This window comes from Staurois parvus, unplaced genomic scaffold (genome assembly GCF_062004578.1).
Source record: "Staurois parvus isolate SC_StPar_1 unplaced genomic scaffold, SC_StPar_1.0 ptg000307l, whole genome shotgun sequence".
In the NCBI taxonomy this organism is placed as follows: Eukaryota; Metazoa; Chordata; class Amphibia; order Anura; family Ranidae; genus Staurois; species Staurois parvus.
In genome coordinates this window covers 468759-495729 of record NW_028318103.1, presented here as the reverse complement: position 1 = coordinate 495729, position 26971 = coordinate 468759, and the positions used below count along the sequence as shown (strand labels likewise).

Genomic DNA, 26971 nt, shown 5'->3' with positions numbered 1-26971 from the left:
TTTATTCACCATAGTAGCTCGCAAGCACTGTTTACACATTTTTTTCATTATAGTACTCCAACCCTCCCATGTTATTTTTCTTCTTAAAATATAAGTTTACCTTTGGAACATGTTACATTTTCCACCATTTTTAGGGTGGAACATGTAACATGTTCCAGCATCTGCACCTCTCACCCATGATTGCGAGTGCAATGCTCTGCAGGCTCTTTAGAAAAACAAATAAATGCACATTTTTTTTACCTGAAAAAAATGTGCATTTTTTTAAAAAGGTGAACTAAGCCTTTAACTGTATTCCTGGGTTTTCTTCAACTCACATAATCATCAGCAGAGTGAATTCAGCAATGTTCCGCTGTGATCTGCTGTTCCGGTTCTATACAACAGGTCCCTTGTAGCAATATTGGTCCTCTTCAGCTGGTTGCCTCTTCTGGATAAAAGTGGCCAGCTCAAATAACACGCCAATCTAGTGCTGTGCATGAGAGCAGAGTCTCTCTGCTCTCTTCCTCCTCATTGGGCAGACTGATAACAGTGGGAGCCACTGGCTCCTGTTGCTGTCAATCATATTCTGTGATGAGGGAGCGGGGACCGGGCCGAGCCATGTTGTCTGTGTCAATAAACACAAACAGCGTGGCTTGGGATCAAGCCCGCATGAGTGTCCCCATAGAAAGCATCTTTCTATCTAGTGCTGTGTATCTTTCTATGGGGGCACTTGCTGAAGTGGAGGAGCCAGGAGCGTTGGGAGCCAGGAGCGTTGGCTGGGGAACCAAGAAGAAGAGGATCAAGGCTGCTCTGTGCAAAACCATTACACAGAGCAGGTAAGTAAAAGATGTTTGTTATTTTAATTAAAAAATTAAAGCTTTACAATCACTTTACCTATAAATCAGGTGTTAAAATAAACAGGTTTGAGGAGAATACCAAATTTACAGTATTCTAGCATTTTAAACAATTTCATGATCAAAGTTACAGTATATTCCTACACAAATTTTAGGAAATGCAAACAAGAGCAAAGACTTACTTCAAAATCTGGGGACTGACAAAGACTAGAAGGTCGTGGATAAGTTTGAAGAATGCCGACTTAAGGAGGACACTGGAAAAAGTCTTAATGAGGGTCATATAGAGCCAGGACTTTGGGTAATCTTTAGAAGTTCCATCTACAGATTCTTTCTTCTTTTTCCCTTTTTTCTTTTCATCCTGCAAATAAACCGTGAATCCTGATTATTTATCATCCATGCTATTTGTTCAAGGCTATTGCTTTTCATCCCGGGCACTGGTCAAGTACACCAGGCCGCACTCTGCTTGCTGATATTCTGCCAATCTGGGAGCACCTAATTTTCAGCCCAAAACTGGCCATGCATTGATCGAATTTCGGCTGGTATCTGATGAACCAGATAAAATGCAGGAATTGGGAAGCCTTGTTGGCACCCTACCACCTGACATCTTTTGTACTAAAATACGAATTCTCAGTTTGAATTCTCAGATGAACAGTGACTCCAGTTAATCAGCTGCAGTTGCTGTTTAGCAATGCCCAATGTATTCTGACAGCCGCCAGTGCTGGTTGTCAAAATACAATAACCCCATTCGTCCATCAACGCTGTATAGTGTGGGTGGAGAAACCTTCTAGATTTTTTTTCTGTTCAGCCCTTAGGCTGAATGAAAAAATATATTATTGTATGGCCAGCTGTAGACTGTGCAGGCAACAGATTTTACATTTCCATCATGTCTCTTGGAAGTCTAGTTTTGCACACTTTTGATCATTCAGTAATAAATGATTCCTGCTCCAGAACTAGAAAATAGCTGCAATTCCTTACAGAAACTGTATGAAACCACCTGCTTGATGTGAAAATATGTTTTGAAAATAAAGTATATCTCTTTTCCCATTTTTTTCCAATTTTCCACGTGGTAGGGAATTATCAAAATTACAGCCATCCCATTAAATAGATTTTGCTTCACTTCCTGTCCTGTAGACACAACAGGAAGTGAGATGAACGCTCACCAAAAGTAAGGTAAATTTCTTTACTTTCATTCCCTCTAGCAATGGTCACCAACATAAACAGACAGAGTCTATGTCCTTAGCAGAGAAACAAACAGAGGTTCTAACCCCTCACCTCTCTATTGAAAATTAAAAGAGAGAGGCTTGGCCTTTAGATATGTTTTAAAGTTAAGCTGGCCTTCTGACTCATAGAAACACAGAAAAGTGATAGCAGAAAAAAGACCAAGTGGTCCATCGAGTCTGCCTGTTTTTTTTTTTGTTTTTTTTTTACATTTTTGTATTTTTGTTTTTTAACTTTTTTTTTTGTCTGGGTATTGATCTATGTTTGTCCCAAGTATGTTTGAAGCCCCTTACTGTTGACTCACTCACTACAAGAATCATCTACCTTTTAGTAAAATAATACTTTCTAAGATTAGTTTTGAACATTCCTCCTATTAGTTTGAGGTCATGTCTCCATGTTCTGGAGCTTGGTTGACTCTAGAGTTCTTCCTGTAGCTTAGACTGCACCAGAAGCTCATTCAATGATTCTACATCTGGATCAAGTCCAAATCATTGATGAACTGCTTAAGCAGGTATTTTGCTACATGAAAATGAAGCTACATGAGTCATGAAGAAACAGGCAGAAGCATAATTTTGAAGACCAGTCCACCTAAAACCTCTATTCAAAGTGTGATAAATTCTCTAGAGTTAAAGCTTCTAGTTTCTTACATCTCTCAGGGACTCTGCTGCTGTGCTCTCTGCACTGAGTTTCCAGAGCTGCACACCTGCCGTGGCCATTGAGAAGGACTCCCGCTCTACCTGGCGGATTTCTACATTAATTTATAATACAACAGGAAATGCTGGAATGTGCAGCAGCAGGTGGGAACATCCAAAACTCCAAAGCCGACAGGTGCAAAATCTGGAATTATGGCAGGGTGTAGGTAGGTGCAGAGTGGTTGGCTGGCAGAAAACACTCAGAATCCAGGTGCAGGGTAAGAGGAATATATTGCAAATGAAGTTCAGCAATACACAACAAGCCCAACAAGAAGGCAACCCCACCGGAAGCACCAGAGATGTATCAGTAGCAGAAGGTCTCAGCTGTACCGACAGCGTCTGTTTTGAGGAGTGGAAAGAGGCCTGGTCAGTTTGTACCCAAGTGGGGATGCTTTCAGGTAAGATGGCGTGTCCCTGCACTTTCCTTACTCCTCTATAACCTTCACCTGATGCTAAGTACTGTGTCTGACAGACAGGAGACTTGTCCATACTCTAGACACATGCGAAATGCATGCCAAGCCCAGAAGCCAGGGTCTTAAACTGGTTTTAAAGGCACAAGGTTTTTTACCTTCATGCATTGTATATATGAAGGTAAAAAACCTTGTGTGTAGCAGCCCCCTAACACTTATCTGAGCCCCATCCTGATCCAGTGCTGTCCACGAGAGCCTTGGTTCCCCGGGGACTCTCACTCCTGATTGGCAGGAGAGGGAGGGGCGGGGCTGAGCCGCAGCTCTGTGTGTGAATGGACATGCAGAGCCGCAGCTTGGAAATGCACCTGCTTGGGTGCCCCCTATAGCAAGCTGCTTGCTATGGGGGCACTCAACAGATGGGAGGGGCCAGGAGTGCTGGAAGGGGTAACCCAGAAGAGGAGGATCTGGGCTGCTATGTGCAAAACCACTGCACAGAACAGATAAGTATAACCTGTTACTGAAAAAAAAACAAATCTTTAATATCACTTTGAGTAGACTCTGCCTGACCCATGATGGTCACCAAAGTCACACGGGGTACCAGCATCCAATCGGATAGCTGGCCCCTGTGACCCAGGAAACCATAGAGAAATAAGGCTCCTCTTGACTTTCTTTACTTCTGCAATGCCATTGCGATTGAATATCACCTGCAATGAAGAAAATATACTGCACCTGCCCACATGGTTATTCTCATTTTTGGAGTATCTAAGACATTTAAGAAGCCAGGAGGGAACACAACCAAGCAAGCTCCAGTGTTAAGCAAAAAAAAAATTGGGTGAACTGACCCCTTAGGCCAGTGGTTCTCAACCTTCCTAATGCTGCGACCCTTTAATACAGTTCCTCATGTTGTGGTGACCCCCAACCATAAAATTATTTTCGTTGCTACTTCATAACTGTAATTTTGCAGTAGGAGGAGTAGTGCCACATCATTGGTGTCAGTGGGAGGAATAGTGTCCCATCATTGGTATCAGTTTGAGGAATAGTGCCCCATCATTGGTATCAGTGTGGAAGGAATAGTGCCCATTCATTGGTGTCAGTGGGGGGGGAATAGTGCCCCATCATTGATGTCAGTGTGGGGGGGGGGATAGTGCCCCATCATTGATGTCAGTGGAGGGGGGGGGAATAGTGCCCCATCATTGGTGTCAGTGGAGGGGGGGGGAATAGTGCCCCATCATTGGTGTCAGTGGGTGGGGGGAATAGTGCCCCATTGTTGGTGTCAGTGGGGGGAGGAATAGTGCCCCATCATAGGTGTCAGTGGGGGGAGGAATAGTGCCCCATCATTTGTGTCAATGGGTGGAGGAACAGTGCCCCAACGTTGGTGTCAGTAGGGGGAAATAGTGCCCCATCATTGGTGTCAGTGGGAGGAATAGTGCCCCATCATTGGTATTAGTGACACCAATGATGGGGCACTATTCCTCCCACTGACACCAATGATACTTACCTTGCTGACCCCTGCTCCAGCCTGGGCTCGCTCCTTCCCTCTCCCATCTACAGCCAGCACACCTGGCTGCAGCAGCACCATCTGCACAGTACAGACACTTACCGGTCAGCTGTCTTCCTTCTCAATCTTCTTTGATGTTCGCTGGCGCTCGGCTTCTCCTCTCCAAGTTCCACCTCCTCGCCAGTGATTGCCCGCCTGTGTGCCTCTCCTGAGCTACAGTTCCGGTGGCCAATCACCGGCAAGGAGGCGGAGCTGTTGAGTGATCACGGGGGTGTGGCCAGATGACAGGAGCGGCATGTCATCCCACCCACACATCGCAGTCCAGGGAAATGTGGGCGTATCTGCATGTTGGTCGGACCAGCCTGGAGACGGATAGAGGAGCAGTGTCTCGGTTCCTAAGACCATCAGAAATATGTGTTTTCCGAAGGTCTTAGGCGATCCCTGTGAAAGGGTTGTTCGACCTCCAAAGGGGTTGTGACCCACAGGTTGAGAACCGCTGCCTTAGGCAATTCACGTAGGAAGGTTGAGACAAATGAGGAACTCACCACAAGCACATCCTGACTTTGTGCCTTGCTTAGGCCATTCATTTCGATGTTGTTGCCCTTTTGCCTTCTCTTGTTCCTACGTTTCTCTAGCTCCTTCTTGGCTTTAGTGACTTCTATCTTCATATGTTTGTCAAAAGAATCATAAATGACCTTAGTCTGGTCATGTTTTTTTAATTCCCAAAGATCTTCTAATTCTAGTGGTCGTTTATATCCTGTGAAAACAATCCTGCAAGCCAATATAAAAAGAAATTGTATTATTAGTTGTAAATATGTTCCTAAAAAGGCCAGAATTGAACATGGCACCCAAATACTCTTTGGCTAAGCACATTTCTTACGTGTTGCATCAAAGAAACCTACATCCAACGGAAGGCCATTTTGTAATGAAGAAAGAGTAGTAAATACAAAATGATGGAAAAATGCATGATCAGTTTCAAAAACAATATATGGCCAAAGGCTTGTGGACACATCACCATCACCCCTTTAAGAGCTTGTTGGACATCCCATTCCACCATAGACATTAATATTGAGTTAACAACCCCTCTTCCTTGACTGCTCTAACAGCCTCTACTCCTCTAGTGAGGTTTTTCTACAAGATTTTGGTGTGTGTCTAGGGGCATTTGGGCTCATTCAACCAAAATAGCATTTGTGAGATCAGGTACCATGTTGGATTAGAAGACCTGGTGTCAGGGTCCTGTCCACGGCAGGAGTTCTGGAAGATCTGGCATTTCTGCCAATACTCTACATGGCCGCAGAAGGACACATCAGCCTCAGTCTGGTGCCAGACGGCCTTTATAAGGAGGCTCATCACTTCCTCTGGTTGCTGGATGATCTCTAGCTCCCCGTGCCTTGTTCCTGGTTCCTGTGACTTCCTGATACCGACTTGGCTTGCACTTGGACCTGTCTACTCTACTGAACCCCTGATCTGACCTCAGCTTGGCTAAAGGATACTCTCTCTCTCGCTCCTCTGTGTATGAACTCGGCTATCCCATCTGACTACGTCTGCTCTGATTCCCACCTGGTACCTGACCTTGGCTTGAACCGGCTATCCAGTAAATCTCTAATCCTGGAAGGGCTTGCATACCACGCACAGGTGCCACCTGTCTGCAGACCTATCTCCGTGCACCAGCTGTGCTTCTGAGTGGACCACCAACCAGCACTCCTACAGGCGACCTGTGCAACTTTGGGCCTGACTCCCGCTGTCACACTCTCAGGGGAGTCTGGAACTTAGCCACAAGGGAAGCCCTCTCTCCATTGGCCTCCACCACCAGGTACGTGATACCTGGCTTACAATTAATATTTAAAATCATTCAAAAGGTGTTCAGTAGAGTTGAGATCTGAGCTGTGTGCAGGGCCACTCATGTTCCACCACGTTAAACTCAACAAACCATGACTTTTTGGAGCAAGCTTTATGCACATGGGCACTGTCATGCTGAAACAGAAATGGACCTTCTCCAACTGTTGCCACAAATTTGTAAATGCGCAATTGTTTAAAACTGTTTTGTATGCTGTAACATTAACAGCACTCTTCACTGGAAACACCTGAAAGGCACTTACATTTAGGGCAGTATGCACCTAGGATGAATGCCCAGAATGCAGATTGCTTGTGATCTGAGCATTCATCCATGAGTGCATAATTCTCTCTCTCTGTATATATATATATATATATATATGTACTGCTCGATGCACTGTCCAGCCATATCCAGCAAAAGCAACAATCAGCCTTTCATGAACTTTTACCAGCTGCAGGGCTGAATGGAGCACCTGTACCCTCTACCAACACCTAAATGCTGGAACTTTATGTACCAGGGCTAAATACCTAGTGTTTAGGCTGGCACTGCTCAGTGCATAAACATGTATGTTCATCCAAAAGGATTATACCTGTTTATGTCAGGGCTCAACAAATCACCAGGTCACCACAATGACTAAAAATTGCGTCCTGGGTTCACACACTGCCTCTCAATAACTTCAATGGGAAATCGCGCAAATCCCAGGTGCCAGGTCACCACAATGACTAAAAATTGCGTCCTGGGTTCACACACTGCCTCTCAATAACTTCAATGGGAAATCACGCCCCATAAACTTCAATGGGAAGTCACGCCCCATAGACTTCAATGGGAAGTCACGCCCCGTAGACTTCAATGGGAAGTCACGCCCCGTAGACTTCAATGGGAAGTCACGCCCCGTAGACTTCAATGGGAAGTCACGCCCCGTAGACTTCAATGGGAAGTCACGCCCCGTAGACTTCAATGGGAAGTCACGCCCCGTAGACTTCAATGGGAAGTCACGCCCCGTAGACTTCAATGGGAAGTCACGCCCCGTAGACTTCAATGGGAAGTCACGCCCCGTAGACTTCAATGGGAAGTCACGCCCCGTAGACTTCAATGGGAAAATGCCTCCCTATAGACTTCAATGGGAAAATGCCTCCCTATAGACTTCAATGGGAAAATGCCTCCCTATAGACTTCAATGGGAAAATGCCTCCTTATAGACTTCAATGCAAAAACGTCTTCCATAGACTTCAATGCGAAAACTCCTGTCAATAGCAATCCTATGTGAACACTTATCTCCGCATGCCACTCTACTCTATCATTTGCAAGTCTGGAACGCACCGTTACAAACTCGTACAGGACCCTTTTCGTAATGGCACTCAAAACACAATGCGTGTGGATCGCATCTGTGTGAACAACCTCAATAGGAACACAAAACATCTAGCATGTCATGCGAATATATGAGTTTCAAAACAAATCCAGAATCATATATGTGTGAACCAGGGCGGCTCCATTCACACCTGGCTATTTTGGGATCACAGCAGAATAGCTGTTATCACAAAACGCAGGTTCAGGTACCATTATTTTCAATGGCGCCTAAAACATGGTGTGGCTGTGCCATGATTGTTACGTGGCAAATCACATCACCTGGGAGCTGACAATCCACGCTACACCAAAAAAACTGACTCCTAGATTCAAAGCAAATTTGTCAAACCCTGGTTTATGTTATGATTGTTCTAAAGAACAAGTTTTGGTTCGATGAATCTTCTTAATTCTGTCTCATGTCTGGAGAGCCTAGTACTAGTGATTTGCCCAAAAAGTCTTATCTTTTGATTTGAGTGGGCCATACACTGATCAAAATTCGGCCAGTTCAGCACAACCGTCCAAGATTTGATCCATGTGTGGGCAGGCTGATTGCACCCAACTCGATCCATTGATTGACTTATGTACAACCAGCTTGTCTGATTTTTTCACTTTCAATTACTTCCGGCGGCTATGACTGCTAGCAGTAATCATTGTGTTCTGCCAGAAAGCTCCTCGCTCCAACCCCGCCCCTAGTGGAAAGAAAGAAAATCAAATCACCTAGGGGCTGCCTTAAACCTAGTACATACAATGAGAATATTGGATGAATGATGATGAAAAATAATAGGTTACTAAAGTTACGAAAATTCTCATAGAATACAACTTCAGAAGTAATGTCATGTATTCTTTCATCTCCAAGCATGCGCAGTCTTGATCGGCTCTCAAAAGCTGTGGACTAGATCACTCCGAAAGCGGTATTTTTCATCGATATTCTTAGTCTCTTGCTAGATGATTACTCCATTTGTATACTACACATTAATCTGGCAGTGTGCAATAAACCTGAGCAAACAGTCAGCTGTCATCACTAATATATTACAAAATAAACAATCTGATTGGTTGTTGCGCCTTGCTGCACTTTACACTGCTTTCAGCTATTTCTCAGTTATGTTGTCAAGAGAAGCCAAGCAAAGCAAAAATACTATTACACTGTACCCTAATGAGGAAGCACTTGCCTGTTATAAAAGTTGAAGGTGATTCTGCTTAGAAAAGACGCTGTCAGTTCTGGATTCTGTATATAAGAAGAAATAATTCCTTTTATATGGCAATGTAATATATAAACAATCTGGTAGATATATATAACGACTACAAAGGACAACCCAAACAAAGGTCTACCAGTATTCAGTAATACAAGATGTAAAACAAGCAGATAAATCTTAACTCAACATTTGCTTTCCTAAAAAAGTTATCATAAACATTTGACATTTTTTTAAATAAAATATTGTTTTCAGCCTCTTTTGCATCTCACCACTACTGATCTCCTCGCCTCCAGCCTCTCTTTAGCTAGTTTTTTATTTCCGTTTTTTTACATTATTATATTTAATAATGTTTTACACATTTTTTTTTTTGTTTACAAACGATTTTATTGAATAAAAGTAGACAGTAAAACAACAGCACATTTTCAAATAATATTTACAGCAAAAACAGGGCACTTTTGAAAAGTACAATTCAGAAAAGTATATTATAGTAAGAAAGAGAAGAAACAAAAAAAAAGTAGATTGCAAGTACATGAAATACGTTAATGATAAGATAGGTTGAATGATACTTCTGTCAACAGTATATGTCAGTCATTTTTCACTGGAAATGTTGTTAATCATGCAATAAATGTCTATAATCCCTCCATGACTTCCATTTTTTATCAAATAAGTGCATCTTGTCCAGCAGAGTATAGTGAATGCGTTCCATGAGCATTACAGCATCAATTCTGTGTAGGATGGAGGCCAAGGGTACAGCATTGGACCTCCAGTGTAAGGCAATAGACGTTTTACAAATTTTTAAGCAGCCCATTGGGGGGCTTTGGTGAGATATCAGCGGTCTAAATAGGTCTCTGATGTCTTACCCAATCTCCTTCTCTGCAGCCTCAGCTACTCAGAGTGAATGGACAGGAATTACTCTGTACAGAGCTTCCCGTTCATTCGCAAACTGAAACATAGTAAACATAGTTTACTATGCTTCCATTAAGAATGGACAGAGTCTGTACTGATCATTGATTCCATTCAGACAAGGAAGAGACCGTTAAATGACATATTTACCAACCTCTTCCCCTTTTTCCAATCTGACACAAACCCCGCAGTAGCCGGCAGGAGAGGGAAGCAGGGAACCCGGCAGCATTGCAGGGGGGAAGAAGGGGCCAGGAGAGAGGACAGGGGCCTGGGGGTGGCAGAAAGAAGCTGGATAGGAGGGGCGGCATATAGAAGAACTGATCCCCCTCCATTTTCCTCCTGCAGCCACTGAATGCCTGTGGGAGGGAGAGGAGGAGAAGCGGGCATTCAGGGGCTGTAGGAGGAAAATGGAGGGATTGGTTCCTCTATATGCCCACTCATATCCAGGTGTACAGGGGAGTCACATGTGCCCCCTGGAGAATGCGCCAGGTAGCAATTGCCACTGCAACCCCTGTAGTTACGCTTCTGATACATAGTATACCAAACTCATTCACCTTACCAACTGCTCAGTGTCTGCCACCTTCTCTGCTAATCCCTCCACTGGCTCCCACTTGCCCAATGCATAAAATTCAAAATATTAAAACAACATAAAAAGCCTCCTGTAACTCTGCCCCTAGATTTATCAACAACCTCATCTTCTTGCGAGCCTCATCTCCAGCATTCAACTTCCTATGAGTCTCTCTTCCTCCGGTACTCCCAACTCCAGTCTGTCTGGCTATCTCCTACTCTGTCAGTTTCAGGTGATCCTTAAAAACTCTCTTTAGGAAGCCTATCCTGCCTCTAACAACGACTGGAAGTTTACTTTGTTTAAAATTCTTACTTTCTCTGAGTTGCCAAGTTGTTTTATCATACAATAAATGTTTTAATGCTGAACTTAGATGGCGCCCTCCACTGTAAGTGCTTTTATGTTTTGATTCAGAAATTTCTTTTGTATTTTTGGAGGTGCTCCATCTTGTGAAAGGAAGACTAAACCATTGACATACCTGAGAAAACAGGTTTATTGGACTCATGGTCATGCATCCCAGTGTTTTGCTATGCTATAATGAGGTTGCCCATATGCTACTTGCACCATAAAGGCATTTCTTTTTATGAAGAGGAGCTTCTTTGCAACAATACCACAAAATCCTGAATCTTAAATTGTTGGTACTTGTATCCTCAACCTATCACAAGGTTCCAGAAAGCACAAAATACAGTTAATTCAGAAAACCCCTTTAAAAGATTTAGCATCTAGAGAAAGGTGCATATTTAATGGGCTATATTTGCACCAGGATCCATTTGGTAAAGATCACATTTAAAAAAAAACAAGCAAACTGGGCTTTAAAGCTGAGCTGCTACCAAATAGGTAAATACATAGTATATATAATACTGTAGTGTCAGGACTCCACCTCTAATCACTGCTCATGGACAGTTAAGGAGAAGCAGCACAATGATGAGCTCATTTGGCTCTCTCTTTCTGTTAGCATGTTCCCATACAATCCAGTAGAGCCTACGAGTGTAACTGGAAATTAAGGAGAAAAGTTAGGCAAAGCTTTTCATACCTTCTTTGTGAGTTCATTGTCCTCTGAGATGGGTGAGATGATAAACATGATAACTTGGAGGCTAAATGAAATGAAAAACAAGCAGTAGCGAGGCAAGTCAGGAATATCCCCCTGGGAACAAAACACAAAGGGAAAAAGATGGCTCTGATGTATTAACTTGGTGGAAGATAGCGCAAAGAACACTCTAGTTAGTTGTTTAAGGCAACGGGGTTGGCTCTTCCCTTGGGCACTTTGATGAATAAGGGCCATCATGCCATCGGGTCACAATTTGGAACTGTTACAGTGGTACCCTTAAGGGTGTAACTTGAGCCATGGCACACCATGACACTGCCATTGGGCGCAATTCTTTATGGCCTCACAGTGATTTATACAGATAATATTCTTTGGCAAGTACATCTGCATGAAATATAATTTGGGAACCTTTGCGATTGCTATAAAAGATATTGGATTTTGTATTACTATATCTATTGCCTTTGAGAGACAGAGAGCCCTACCAATGGTTTTTCTATGGGGCACAATAACATCCTATAACATCTAGTACCCTGGGTGTACTTGTTTAATGTACATCATATCCTACCTTGAGTGCAGTTCGGATTAATGATTGGAAAGGAAAAATTCCACAAACAATGGAAAGAATCCAAAAGATGAACAAGGTTCCAGAATCCGTTCGGACACAATACCGCCGGCTGTGATGAACTAGTAGCACCATAATCTGGGGGGATGAGTAATATACAATTACATTTGTCTTTTATACTAACACTACAAGTGCTGACACTACAACTGTATTCACCAAGCCTATGAATAATATAGACTCATTTTTTTTACTTAACCATTCTTATACTTAAAGTGTACACACACACTGACAATGAAAGTCTTTATTGCTCCATTTTGGGCTGTTAAATATACCATTGAAAGTGTTTTGTTATATCAGTTCCATAAATATAGAAAAATATTTGTTGATCCTGCCAGAAACCCAGTAAATTCTGCCTGAGTTATTATTAGCTAACGTATTCCCAGTTCTCCTTGGTGAACTACAGAACACCTCTTCCATGGTAGGGAAAAAAGGGATGTTCTGTAGTCCTAAACACCTTCTGTCCAAGGGTGACAAATGCTGCTCCTCCATATATAAAGACTGGTAAGCTGCAAATTATAAATTTTTTTGTTCCTGGGTTAAGATACACATTAAAGATTTGTGTAGATGGTAAAGTTTTTTTGAACTTTCTATTGTATTCAATACATTGCATTTAAGGGTCCTTTCACATGGGTGGACCTGTTTAGCGGATCTGCTTGCTCAGCAGGGGGATCTCTCTGCTGATCCTCACTGAGCAAGCAGATGACAGGTCTGTGTCCGCTAAGCTGCTGCAAAGCGGACACAGAGCAGCTCGTGCTTCTCATAGGGAGGTTGGATGAACACAGACTGCCTGTCTGTTTCTGACTCGATCTGACAGACGGAAGTGGAATTGGATCCCCATCCGTCCATTTTTTGCGGGTCGGATTGGATGTTTGTGGGTGTAAATGGACACATATCTGTTTATACTCGCTGCTCCATAGAGGAGAATAGAGGTTCCAATTGGGTCCACCTGTAAAACAGGCAGGCGGACCTGATCGGGACGTCCATGTGAAAGTTGATTCTCAGTTACTTTACGGGTTCTTCTGACCTTCTTCCAGTGTCTGACCAATCTCTAAGCTCACAAACAAAAGTTTGCATGCACAGACCCTTAGGGCCCTTTCACACGGGCGTTCAGTCTGGATGCACCTGTCAGTTTTTCAGATGGATAGTTTAGGAAAGTGAAAAAAATAGCACTGGACGGTTATGTTATTGGTATTGCTATGTTAAAATATTGATGTTGATGTAATTAATCTGGTTCCTGGGGCAGGCAGCTTCTACACTCCAGAGGATGTTCACAGTTTCTCTGGCTTGTAGTGTACTGTAACAAAAACGTAAATTGAAGTGCCACACCACTGCCAAAAGTTCTAATTAAAACCTTATTCAAATAAAAGTCAGGGTAACAATCCAAAGAGTATCCATCGTATTTCAAGGGTCCAAAATGTCACTTCATCAGGGTTTGTTTGAACACAAACCCTGAAAAGCACTGAATACTCTTTGGATTGTCCATCTGACTTTCATTGGAATAAATTGAAAGAGATCTTTTAGACAGATCCAGACTGAACCACAATGTCTATAAGTGTTCAGATGTAAACAGATGTACATTTGTTTATATCAGAGTCCATTTACATCTGCAGAATTAAATAGAAAAGGTTTGTGTCCGTTTCTGTTTTTGCAAACATTAATGAATGCAAATGGCTGTCATTCATTTATGCCCATTCCATTCATATCCATTTTTGGGAAGAAACATATTTTTTGTTTGTACTTCTGTTCATCTATGAATTTTTTTTCTTCAAAAAATAAAAATGGACATGCGAAAAATGTATGTATACCGATGTGAGGATGGATACATAAACTGTAAAATGATTCTTTTTTTATGTTTTGTTTTTATATGTTTCCATGATCGAACTGATGATGCTTGTGTAAAAGAACCCTAAATAGCAGGGATGAACCAGAACATGTTATTAGGGTTATATTGTCATTCTCCCTGGGGAAGGCTTTGAGGCCTCCTAGGAAGAATTCAGGTCTAGACAGGCAGCCTGGCTTATCACCTAAGATGTATTATATTTAACAGAAAGATCTATCTAGATCAGCCTTTCTCAACCTTTTCACCATGGAGGAACCCTTGAAATAGTTTTCAGCTCTCAGGGAACCCCCACTAAAAACAATAGTACCTAAAGCTCATGGTGCATTAGTGTGATCAGTAGAGAGCTTTAAATTAAAGATTGGGGTGTACATAACCCACACACACACTTTATATGACAACATTATCTTCAGTAGTCATCATTCATCCCTTAAATTGTTGTTCATGGTAGGGAGGGGATCAGTCAGACACTTCCTTGTCCTGAAGCTATCTCTGGAGGAACCCTGGTTGAGAAAGACTGGGCCAGATCTTCTTATGGGAATGTCCTTACCCATGTCACAGCGTAGAGGGGAGGATTAACATATAGGACAGTGGGGACGATTTTGTCAGGGTAAGTACTAGCTTGTTCCGTTATGTGTTCCGACACCGTAATCCCTATTTCAGCAACAGATGTGAAGAACAGCAACAAGATCACAAACTGCCAGAAAGAAAAGAAGAAAAACATGGTCAGGTGAAAACCTTCAAAAGAGGACCTGTCATTATAATTTCAACTTTACATGAATCCATAGGGTTATAAAATCTCATACAAAACTAGCATCTCAAGTTGCATGGTCTCTGGCTACCGATCATTCCTGGAGAAAGTCATCTAACAATGAAATAAGAGCTTCAAAAAAGCCTGGCTACAATGATTACAAATACATAGAGAGGCGCTAACAAGGCGCTAGTTAGAAATACAGAGAGGCGCTAACTTTTTTGTAGATTTCTTATGCACATATCTAAAAGCAATAAAAACAGCTATAATTTCCCCTAAAAAAGCATTGGCATTTGAATTAAACGAATGAAATAGATCTGGTCCTTCAAATAATGAAAGTTTTTATATATTTTGAAAATATCACATTATCTGATGATGTGACTTTGTTGCTAACGTGGTATAATTTTCTAGTGCGTGAAGTACAAATAATCAGGTTCGCAGATCTCTGGAGACTGACAATAGCTCTTGGATAGGTTAGAGGTTTTCTTCTGATATTGTATTCATTTTTGGGAATTGCAATTCCATACTACCTGCTATGGTAGTGTGATTAACAGCATAGGTATTTAGTCAGGTGATTTTTGCTGAATATCAGCCAATCTGAACACTGATCCTCCATTTATCAGCAATTGTCTGACCAATGCCTGAAGCACAGAGCATGATTATTGCTGCGACTGCAGCATGTGTACCACCCCATTTGGCCACTATGTTAGGTTAGGGTGGTTTGTAAATCTATGGCTCAGAAGCTTATTTTACCCATTCCAGGTCACAGGTATAAGAAAAATCTTCAGGCAAATGTCGACAGGCTTTTGCTTGCATCTGAGCTATTTCCTCCTGACGTCATTGCCCTGTCTCTCCACCTCGTCATATTAATGAACACTTTGCATTCATTCAGGAAACGCAAAGCATTCTCTAAATGGTACCAATGCAAAGCAGCCAACCTCCTTTGTTCACAATTCATCAGGCCGGTAGCTCAGCATGGGACCTAGAAGCAAGTGGAGAACACTGGAGTAGCGGTGTCTACTACAGTGATTTCCAGCTTCCAAGGACATTGGCCAGATATGGTATATACTGTACATAGTTACATTGGTACAAGCTGGATCAACTTAACTATGTCAAAATATACCATGACTGGAAATCTTCTTTAAACAAGAAGATCAGAGGACAAAAAAATATTCTGTTTGATATCACAATCATATACTTGCTCATATCTCCATCCCATCTGAAGAATGTTCACCTGTCTGGTGAAGGTTTACCCTTTTCAAGAATATGAAGCATATACCACACAGCTGGACTGTGCAACGAACCCTTCATACTCTTGGTACGTATCTGCTGGGAAGATGAATTGGACCAGCACCTGGTCAAAGTGGAGGGGTTTGAGTGTTGAGATCCACCTGGACGGGTTTGTTTAAGGTTTATGTTTTTCACTTCAGAAAGGAGAATTCTGATTCAGCTTCAGACTTGCAGGGCTTTTCAGGAAGCCATCATGGCACACTCCTTCAATGCAATTATGTGTGTGTAAAATGCAGGAGGGAAAATAGTGGTCAAAAGTGATCAACTGCAGGTCAAATGGTGGCCACACACATTTTAATAAACGATTCATTTATTTTCCAATTGATCTCTTCCAATAGGAATAATCAATTTGTAGTTGACAACCTATTCAATCAATATGCCACATGTGGAAAGTGTATTTCGATCACTGGTTAAGATACAATCATAACTTACAACCATAAGTTATCAATCGCATCTCTGCAAAGTATCTTGGTGCTGATGATCAATGGAAAACAAATGATAACTTTCTGCCCTTGCCGACCAACTCCGTTTGATAGGATCTAATCCATATGAAGTCAGTTGATTGGAAGGAAAGTTATGGCTATTCGATTGTCTATGGATTAAATCATTTTGATTGAATCGTATACCAAATGGATAATAAAATCGAAGGGTAAGGGGCCACCACAATGCACCTGTCAATGAGTTCTGAATAATCTTGGATATACAGTCAGGTCCATAAATATTGGGACATTGACACAATTCTAACATTTTTGGCTCTATACACCACCACAATGGATTTGAAATGAAACGAACAAGATGTGCTTTAACTGCAGACTGTCAGCTTTAATTTGAGGGTATTTACATCCAAATCAGGTGAACGGTGTAGGAATTACAACAGTTTGCATATGTGCCTCCCACTTTTTAAGGGACCAAAAGTAATGGGACAATTGGCTTCTCAGCTGTTCCATGGCCAGGTGTGTGTTATTTCCTCATTATCCCAATTACAATGAGCAGATAAAAGGTCCAGAGTTCATTTCAAGTGTGCTATTTGCATTTGGAATCTGTTTCTGTCAACTCTCAAGATGAGATCCAAAGAGCTGTCACTATCAGTGAAGCAAGCCATCATTAGGCTGAAAAAACAAAACAAACCCATCACAGAGATAGCAAAAACATTAGGCGTGGCAAAAACAAATGTTTGGAACATTCTTAAAAAGAAGGAACGCACCGGTGAGCTCAGCAACACCAAAAGACCCGGAAGACCACGGAAAACAACTGTGGTGGATGACCGAAGAATTCTTTCCCTGGTGAAGAAAACACCCTTCACAACAGTTGGCCAGATCAAGAACACTCTCCAGGAGGTAGGTGTATGTGTGTCAAAGTCAACAATCAAGAGAAGACTACACCAGAGTGAATACAGAGGGTTCACCACAAGATGGAAACCATTGGTGAGCCTAAAAACAGGAAGGCCAGATTAGAGTTTGCCAAACGACATCTAAAAAAGCCTTCACAGTTCTGGAACAACATCCTATGGACAGATGAGACCAAGATCAACTTGTACCAGAGTGATGGGAAGAGAAGAGTATGGAGAAGGAAAGGAACTGCTCATGATCCTAAGCATACCACATCATCAGTGAAGCATGGTGGTGGTAGTGTCATGGCGTGGGCATGTATGGCTGCCAATGGAACTGGTTCTCTTGTATTTATTGATGATGTGACTGCTGACAAAAGCAGCAGGATGAATTCTGAAGTGTTTCGGACAATATTATCTGCTCATATTCAGCCAAATGCTTCACAACTTATTGGACGCCGTTTCACAGTGCAGATGGACAATGACCCAAAGCAGACTGCAAAAGCAGCCAAAGAGTTTTTTAAGGGAAAGAGGTGGAATGTTCTGCAATGGCCAAGTCAATCACCTGACCTGAATCCGATTGAGCATGCATTTCACTTGCTGAAGACAAAACTGAAGGGAAAATGCCCCAAGACAAGCAGGAACTGAAGACAATTGCAGTAGAGGCCTGTCAGAGCATCACCAGGGATGAAACCCAGCATCTGGTGATGTCTATGCGTTCCAGACTTCAGGCTGTAATTGACTGCAAAGGATTTGCAACCAAGTATTAAAAAGTGAAAGTTTGATTTATGATTATTATTCTGTCCCATTACTTTTGGTCCCTTAACAAGTGAGAGGCACATATGCAAACTGTTGTAATTCCTACACCGTTCACCTGATTTAGATGTAAATGCCCTCAAATTAAAGCTGACAGTCTGCAGTTAAAGCACATCTTGTTTGTTTCATTTCAAATCCATTGTGGTGGTGTATAGAGCCAAAAATGTTAGAATTGTGTTGATGTCCCAATATTTATGGACCTGACTGTATCTCTACCTGATTTTAAAGGCTCTTCTGGGAGTCAGGACAAGTCCCTCCAATGCAATTTTTGTGTGTTAACCAAGAAACTGCCTAAGCATCTCAAGTGTCTTCAACATTACAGATCAAGTCCAGCTGAATGTGACTACTATGAGCTGTACCATGACCTGGATAAGGGTCCATGCACACTGGACTTAAAAAAAACAAAACTCTTGTATAGAGCCCGTTTTTACACAAGTATGAGAACCTTCACAGATATGTCAACTAATGTTCAAATTGGCCAGGACACTTCTGAATATCCAATGTTTTTTGTAGGAACTTTCTCCTACTGAAAAAATATGCCACTTGTATATGAAGCATAAACTGAAATCTGAACAGAAGACAATCTAAACCCCAAGAAGTAACACAAAGCAACCCCTTCAGCCTCTGGGTCTCACCTGCTTGGCCAGGTACAGTTTAGAGATATGGGATTTTACTTTTCTCCGTTTGCAGAAGTTGAGCAGCTGCCATGGAGCGAAGAGCCAGAAGAAGATCAGAGGAATCCACACTAAGACTGTCTGGTTAAAACATACTGGAAAGTCTGGATTGGGCCGCTCTAAGTAGGAGGAATTCTGTGCACAAGAGACATGAGACACATAGATAAATACATAACAGGGTGCACTTGTTATAGAGGGACTACTTAAGCTGGCTGTACACTATAAGAATTTTGTTCAAAACTGTTTTAGAATATTTGTTAAATTTTTTAATTCATTAGTGGGGTCAAAAAAATTTGGAACAGGATGGAAATTTTTTTTCTCAAAAGAATGAATTTCTAACAGCGTATGTGGATTTGTGAATGTTAAAAGCAAATGAAATGCTGAATTCTAACGACGTTCGTTAACCTGTTGAATGTACTGAGAATTTTCTTACAAATTTTCATACAAATGTTCGTACGAACGGTCATTCTGAAGCACATATTATTATTATTTTTATTATACAGGATTTATATAGCGCGAACAGTTTGTTCACGCTTTACAATATAACGGGAGACAATACAGCAACAATACAGTTCAATACAAGAGGAGGGCTCTGCTCCTTGGAGCTTACAATCTAGGAGGGAGGGGCTAGTGGTACAAAAGGTAGTAACTGTGGGGGATGGACTGCTTGGAAGAGTAGAAGATTCCATTATTAGCTGAGGGCAGGATAGGCTTCCCTGAAGAGATCGCCTAAAAGTGAGCAGAGTAGGCGATAGTCTGATAAATTGGGGTAGAAAGTTCCAGAGGATGGGGGAAGCTCTGGAAAAGTCCTGGAGACGAGCATGGGAGGAGGAGACAAGGGAGCTAGAGAGCAGGAGGTCTTGCAAGGAGCGGAGAGTATGGTTTGGGTGATATTTAGAGACAAGATCATTGATGTAATTTGGGGCAGAGTTAAAAATGGCTTTATACATTATTGTTAATGTTTTCAATTTTATCCGTTGGGCAATGGGAAGCCAGTGGAGGGATTGGCAGAGAGGGGTGGCAGATACAGAATGGTTAGTAAGGTGGATAAGTCTGGCAGCAGCATTCATGATAGACTGAAGAGGGGATAGCCTGCGATTCGGTAGGCCAATGAGGAGGGAGTTACAAGGGAGTGAATGAGTTGCTTAGTGGTTTTTGAGGTTAGGAACGGGCGTATCTTGGAGATGTTGCGGAGGTGAAGTCTACAAGATTTGGACAGCAATTGGATTTGGGGCTGAAAGGACAGATGGGAGTCTAGGATTACACCTAGTACCCTGGCATGAGGGGAGGGAATGATGATTGTGATATTGATCTTGATGGAGAAGTCAGGGGAGGGGGCACGGGCTGGGGGGAATACTAAGAGCTCAGTTTTGCAAAGATTGAGTTTGAGGAAGTGGAGCGACATCCATGCCGATATGTCGCTTAGTAGGTTAGTAATGCGAGAGGAGACTGAAGGGGTGAGGTGAGGGATAGAAAGATAGATAGATCTGTGTGTCATCAGCTTAGAGATGGTATTTAAAGCCATGGGAGTTTATCAAGTGACCAAGGAAGGAGATGTAGATGGAGAAGAGAAGGGTTCCAAGGACAGAACCTTGAGGGACCCCTACAGAAAGAGGGAGTGAAGAGGAGGAGGCAGGGTTATAGGTAACGCTGAAGGAGCGCTGCGATAGGTAGGAGGAGAACCAGGAAAGAGTAGAGTCTCTGAGACCAAGAGAGTGGAGTTTTTTGAGGAGGGGATGGTCAACCGTATCAAAAGCCGCAGAGAGGTCAAGTAGTAAGAGTACGGAGTAGTGGCCATTGGTTTTACCTGTTAGTAGATCATTAGTGAGTTTTAGTAGGGCAGTTTCAGTAGAGTGTAGTGAGCGAAAGCCAGACTGTAAAGGGTCAAGAAGGTTGTTGTCGGTGAGGTGGGATCTCAGGCGATTGTAGACTAAGCGTTCTAGGAGTTTAGAGGTAAATGGCAGCAGGGAGATGGGTCTTAAGTTGTTCAGGTTGGTGGGGTCCAGGGAGGGCTTTTTAAGTATGGGAGTGATGTGCGTATGCTTTAGAGGGGAAAGATTGAAGGTGTGAGTGAGGAAGGAAAGGATGGAAGAAGAGGGTGACCGTAGTAGTTGTGAGGGGACAGGATCCACGGGGCAGGTAGTGAGACGGGCTTCTGAGAAAATCTCAGTGACCTCTTCGGTAGTAGCAAGGTCAAAAGAGGAAAGTGTTGAGGGAGGTTTAGTATAAGGTATGCTAAGTGGGATGGATGTCTGTGCAGTGGCGATGCCCCTAAGCATTGCGTCAATCTTGTTTTTGAAATGATTTGCAATCTCGTGAGCGTGAGTGAGGTACTGGGTGGAGGTGGAGAAAGTAGAGAGTTAAAAGTAGAGAAGAGACGACAAGGACTGGATGACAAGGTATTAATAAGAGTGACAAAGTAGGCTTGTTTGGCAGCATGAAGGGAGGAATTGTATGTTAAGAAAGCAGATTTATATCGGGTGAATGCTTGCTGGAATTTGGTTTTACGCCACAATCGCTCCAGCGCACGACTATGTCGTTTAAGATTTCTAGTGTCGTCAGTCTGCCAAGGTTGTAACGGTCGGGGCCTGATGGTTCGTGTTGTTTGAGGAGCAAGTGAATCTAATGTGGATGAAAGCGAACTGTTGTAGACAGCAGTGGCCAGGTCAGGGCAGGACAGGGGAGAGATTCTGTCATAGAGTTGGTCAGTTGCAGAGTGGAAAGAAGCAGGGTTCAAGTTGTGAGGGTTTCTGCTGGTAATTGTTTGCTGCTTGGAGGGATAAGTGTTTGAAGATGAGGACACTATGAAGGTGATGAAATTGTGATCAGGGAGAGGAAAGGGGGTGTTTGTGAGGTTGTAGGGAGTGCAAAGATGGGAGAAAACAAGGTCTAATGTATTCCCATCAGAGTGAGTAAAGGACTGTATACATTGTGCTAATGCAAAAGATGAGGTTAGGCTGAAGAGTTGGAATGTAGCCGGGTTGTTGACATTACCATTAACAAAGGGATGTTAAAATCTCCGAGAATGATAGTGGGTAGTTCAGAGGAGAGAAAGTAGGGTAGCCAGGTGGAGAAATCATCAAGAAAGCGGGACACCGGTCCAGGAGGCCAATAGATCACTGCAATCCTCAGAGAAATGGGAGAAAACAGCCGGATGCAGTGAGTCTCGAAAGAAGAGAAGGAAAGAGAGGGAGGGTTAGGGAGGACTTGAAAGGTGCTCAGTGGAGATAGAAGGAAACCAACCCCATCACCTTTCCGACCACTGGGTTTGGGTGAGTGGGTCCAGATGAGGACTCCATAGGAAAGGGCTGCGGGAGAAGCAGAATCTGCTGCTTGGAGCCAAGTTTCTGTAATTGCTAGTAAGTTAAGGGAACGGGAGACAAAAAGGTCATGGACAGATTTGAGCTTATTACAGACAGAGCGGGCATTCCAAAGCACACATGAAAAAGCGAGGGTGGTTTTTGGGAGCACGGGGACCGATGTTAAATTGAGGGGATTGCGGCTATTCCCGGAAGAAAGAGGATGCCTGGTGTGGGGGTGAAATACTGGAGGACCAGGGTTTGGGGAGCTATCCTCAGAGGTTAGGAAAAGAAGGGTGAGGAAAGTAAGATGGGAGTGGGATATACACGAGTGTACATGCCTTCCAGTCCTGGTGTTTTGGTCAGCAGGAGAGTGAAGTATCAGCAGGAGGTGATGAGAGCAGTAGTAGGGAGATGGTAGCAGTGAGGGTGAGATGTACAAGTTTTGGGGTGGAGCAGACGGGTAAAGAAGTGAGATTTTGGGAATGCAGGAAAGTAATATGAAAAGGAGGAGTAGAGGGGACATATTAAAAGGTACATGGAGAGGGACTCAGACTTGCAAGAGATGTGTTCCCAGGATGTTTGCTTGCAGTCTGTCCAGAATGCAGTAGAGTTTCTTGTTGTTGTATCTTCCTGCTGCTTGAGTTATCCTGCTTTAGTTAAACTGCTGTGTTTACCTGCGTCTTAGCACTCCATCAACGCAGCACTCACGCAAAAGCAGCACCCCATCTGTGACTGTTCCCCCCATCTGTGATTTCCCCCCATGAGCTGATCTAAATTTATAGGGAGATGGTCAAATGAGCACTCTTCTCCGCCCCATTAGGAACTGATAAGGAAAACTTATACACACTCACCAGCCACTTTATTAGGTACACTTTGCTAGTGCCAACAAAATATCCTCCACACTGTTATACCACCACCAGCATGAACTGTTGATACAAAGCAGGATGGATCCATGCTTTCATGTTATTTACGCCAAATTCTGACCCTACCATCTGAATGTCGCAGCTGAACCAGTGGCCCATTCTCCTCTGACCTCTGACATCAACAAAGAATTCTTCCCCATTCTGATGCTTGGATTGAACTTCAGCAAGTCGTCTTCACCACGTCTAGATGCCTAAATGCATTGAGTTGCTGCCATGTGATTGGTTGATTAGCAATTTGTGTTACCAAGCAATTGAATAGGTGTACCTAATAAAGTGGTCGGTGAGTATAGAGCTCAACACAATCTTCATTTAGCTTTTCCTGGCACCTACCACCTTCCCACCACATGTATGCTGTCATGGATTGGCACCAGGAAAGGAAAATTACAGTAAGTACTTGATACAATTTTCCACTTTCCTGGCCTCAACATGATAGCGTAGATGTGGTAGTATGCTGCCATGGATTGGTGCCAGGAAAAGAAAATTACCATAAACATTTGATACAATTTTCCTTTTAACGTGAGCGAGTATGAACAGCCCTGTTTAATAGCCCAATTAATGTGAATTAACAATTTATATAAAAGTCTCTCTAACAGTATTCAGGAATAAATGTGTAAACATTTAGGTCTTTCATTAGAATACAAAATACAAACACAAAACTTCTTCCCGCTTACGATCAGGACATCACATGATAGGAAATCTCTCCAATGAGGTCACAGACATAGTTTTAGTGCCAGAAACCGTCTACAGTGTATGGCCTTCCATCTGATTTTACATTGGAATAATAAAGCCAATGCGTTTCTGGCGTCAAAGTCTTGCCTATTTTCAAGTCCACATACATTGTTCCCCATCTTTTTTTTAAACATTCTTTATTTGTAAACTTTTCAAGAGTTGGACAAGAGTGGATAAGGGTCCATACAGATATACAAACAGCTGACAATATCAGATAATTGACATAGATCACCATTCTGAGTATCAGCCACAGAAAATGTACGTACAACATAACACAACAGTCAAATAGATCTTAACATGTTAGCCAATGGGGTTGATTTACTAAAACTGGAGCGTTTTAGTAAACTTTACTGGCCAGTCAGCTTTTAACTTCAGCTTGCTCAATTAAGCTTTGACAAAAAAAACTGGAAACTGATTGGTTTCTATGCAGAGCTGCAATAGATTTTGCACTTTCCAGTTTTAGTAAATCTCCCTCATTGGCTTTCTGTACATATGATTTTATGTTGAATTAAAATTGTACATGGACTAAAACATTATGGTGTGGCATTTCAATTTGAGATTTACTCATGGAAATAAACACCTGATAGGGGTTCTATCCCACCTCAGTCCATCCTTAACAAAAAAAAGTTTTGTCTTGAGTTGGGCTTTGAGGACTTAAAAAAAAACTACTCAGATTGCTTTTTAAATGCTTTGTAAATGTTTGCTGGACCAGGTGCACTTTAAAAAGCTAAGATTAAACGTCTGTGTGTTTTATTGTCCTTCCATACACAGTAATTATAATTAAATTTAAAAAAAAATCAGGAATGGTTTATTATACAAAGAAAAACAAGAAAAAATCAAATCAAATATTATATGTACTTCAGGGAAGAAAAATAGAGATGTCTATTTCTAGTAACACATCTGTTACAATCAACCAAACAGGTAATTTGTCTAATCCTGCGAGTCTCCTAAATAAAAAGCTTAGATCTTCCACGTGCTAAGCTTGCATTATATACCTATATACATTAATGCAGTTTTTGCATTTAAATGTGTAAATATCTTCAAAGAATCACCATGTTTTTAATTGACTATACTTGTTTAACTGTAAAAGGTTTGATTAGTTATTCCCCAGCTTTTTATCTTGGTATTATGAATTTAATAACTACAAGTACTCCTTGAACCAAACGATAGTGTATTCATAGCTAGGCTTGCCACTGGCGGAGACTCTGACGCCAATCAGAAATAATACTTTTAGTGTGAATATTAACAAAAATTACATTTTCATCCCTTCTGGTTACCGATAAGCAAAACGACTGATAAATTCACTCCCAACGGATGTCTTTTTGACTTCTATCAAACCCCAATTTACTTAATTTGTGAAAAATTAGATAGTTTCCATATAGCTATTTGTTATTCAAATTTGACATTGTTGTTCTAAAAGTATAAGCAATCACGTCTTTATATCATAATATAAGGAATATTTGCAAAATATTTTACATATGTTATTAGTGTAATTTTAACAAAAGTATACTTTTGAAGTAACATGACTGATAAATTATCTTCCAATAGAGGTCCTTTTGTCTTTTATCAAGCTCCAAATTGCTTCCTAAGCCAAAAACTACAAAATTTTCATATAACTATTTTTATACAAATTTGGCATTTTTGTTCTAGATCTAGAAGCATAAGTAATCACATCTTTTTGTCATATTATAAGGGCAATTTGAAGAATATTTTATATACGTTTAGGTGCCTTGTGTAATATATTCTAATACTAAAGTAGAAGCATAACATAAGGACAATTTACAGAATATTTGACTTATATTTATGTTTCTTATCTATTATATCCCAATAATAATGTGGGACATAATATAAAGACAATTGAAACTGCAAACTATTATAACTTTTAATTACAAAAAGGAACCCAAAACATAAAAAAAAACATAAAACAGCATACAATGAAGAGACTTACCCAGAAGACAGACCCACAATATTTATCTAGAGCCTGGGACATGGTTGGAAGCTGTCTGGTGGCTCCTAGGCTCTCTGTATCCTGATTTTGCCTTGTCTTGTTGTGTTATATGTTTTTCATAGCTTATAGAAGCAGCAGTGATATCACTCAGTGATTCAGCAGGTTAAAAGTCACCCCCACCCATCGCGGGATGTTATACTCCCAAAAGGACATTTCAGTGCAGAACAGTCCTATTGGACTTGACTTGAGTTAAAAGTTAACTATGATGTTTAGAAGTCCACAGTTTAGAATGGAGTCTAGGAGTAGGAAGCTTTTTTTCTAGTCTTCCAGCTCTGCTGGTCACAGAAGTGATCGTCATTTTTTATAATTTAACTAATTGCTCATTAAGACCACTGCTGGACTCCTGCCCCTCTTACCTACTGTGCTCAGTCTAGTGATGTATTCAGGAGTCATGATGATACTGTAAAAAATACATTGCAGACCAGGAAAAAGACGATTGTATAACAATACACTGGTTTACAAAGCTTGTAGTTAAATATCTCTTCATTTTTAATTGCAAATCAGGCAAAGTTCTCCGATATGGAAAAAAGTCTGAAAGAGCTATAGAAATTACTCTGACGCTATTAGGTACGTACGTAATATTATTATGTTATAAGTGTTCTCAAATTCAAATAGTGAAGGGAAGGGTTACATGTATTTCTAACCAGATGTCAGATGTGTCTATACAGTTGCAAGAAAAAGTATGTGAACCCCTTGGGATTACGTGGAGTTTTGCATGAATTGGGCATAAAATGTGCTCTGAACGTCATCTAAGTCACAACAATAGAAGAACACAGTCTGCTGAACATAATACTACACAAACATTAGATGTTGCCATGGTTTAATTGCACATAACATGTAAACATTCACAGTGCAGGGAGGAAAAAGTATGTGAGGCCCTAGCCTTAATGACTTCTCCCAGAGCTAATTGGAGCCAGGAGTGAGCCAACCTTGACTCCAATCAGTGTGATGATATTGGATGTGTTGCTGACAGCTGTCCTGCCCTTAAAAAACACACACCTGTTTTGGGTTTACTGGTTTCAAGAAGCACTGTCTGATGTGAACCATGCCTCGCAGAAAAGAGCTCTCAGAAGACCTACGATCAAGAATTGTTGACTTGCATGAAGCTGGAAAGGGTTACAAAAGTATCTCCAAAAGCCTTGATGTTCATGTGTCCACAGT

General features: G+C 41.7%; 1 protein-coding gene across 1 annotated transcript in view; it reads right to left on the bottom strand.

Annotated features, from left to right (window-relative positions):
* ABCC2 (ATP binding cassette subfamily C member 2) overlaps nt 1-25996 on the bottom strand; it is an 87566-nt gene extending 61570 nt beyond the window's left edge. Inside the window, exons 1-8 of the mRNA XM_089683367.1 lie at nt 25751-25996; nt 18810-18983; nt 14541-14687; nt 12097-12231; nt 11520-11630; nt 8995-9050; nt 5194-5419; nt 1013-1188 (exon numbers count right to left, since the gene is read on the bottom strand). Of these exons, the coding sequence (XP_089539493.1) occupies nt 1013-1188; nt 5194-5419; nt 8995-9050; nt 11520-11630; nt 12097-12231; nt 14541-14687; nt 18810-18983; nt 25751-25792 (1067 nt within the window). The 5' untranslated portion in view covers nt 25793-25996. The remainder of the gene's footprint in view (nt 1-1012; nt 1189-5193; nt 5420-8994; nt 9051-11519; nt 11631-12096; nt 12232-14540; nt 14688-18809; nt 18984-25750) is intronic.
* Nucleotides 25997-26971: the final 975 nt, after the last annotated feature.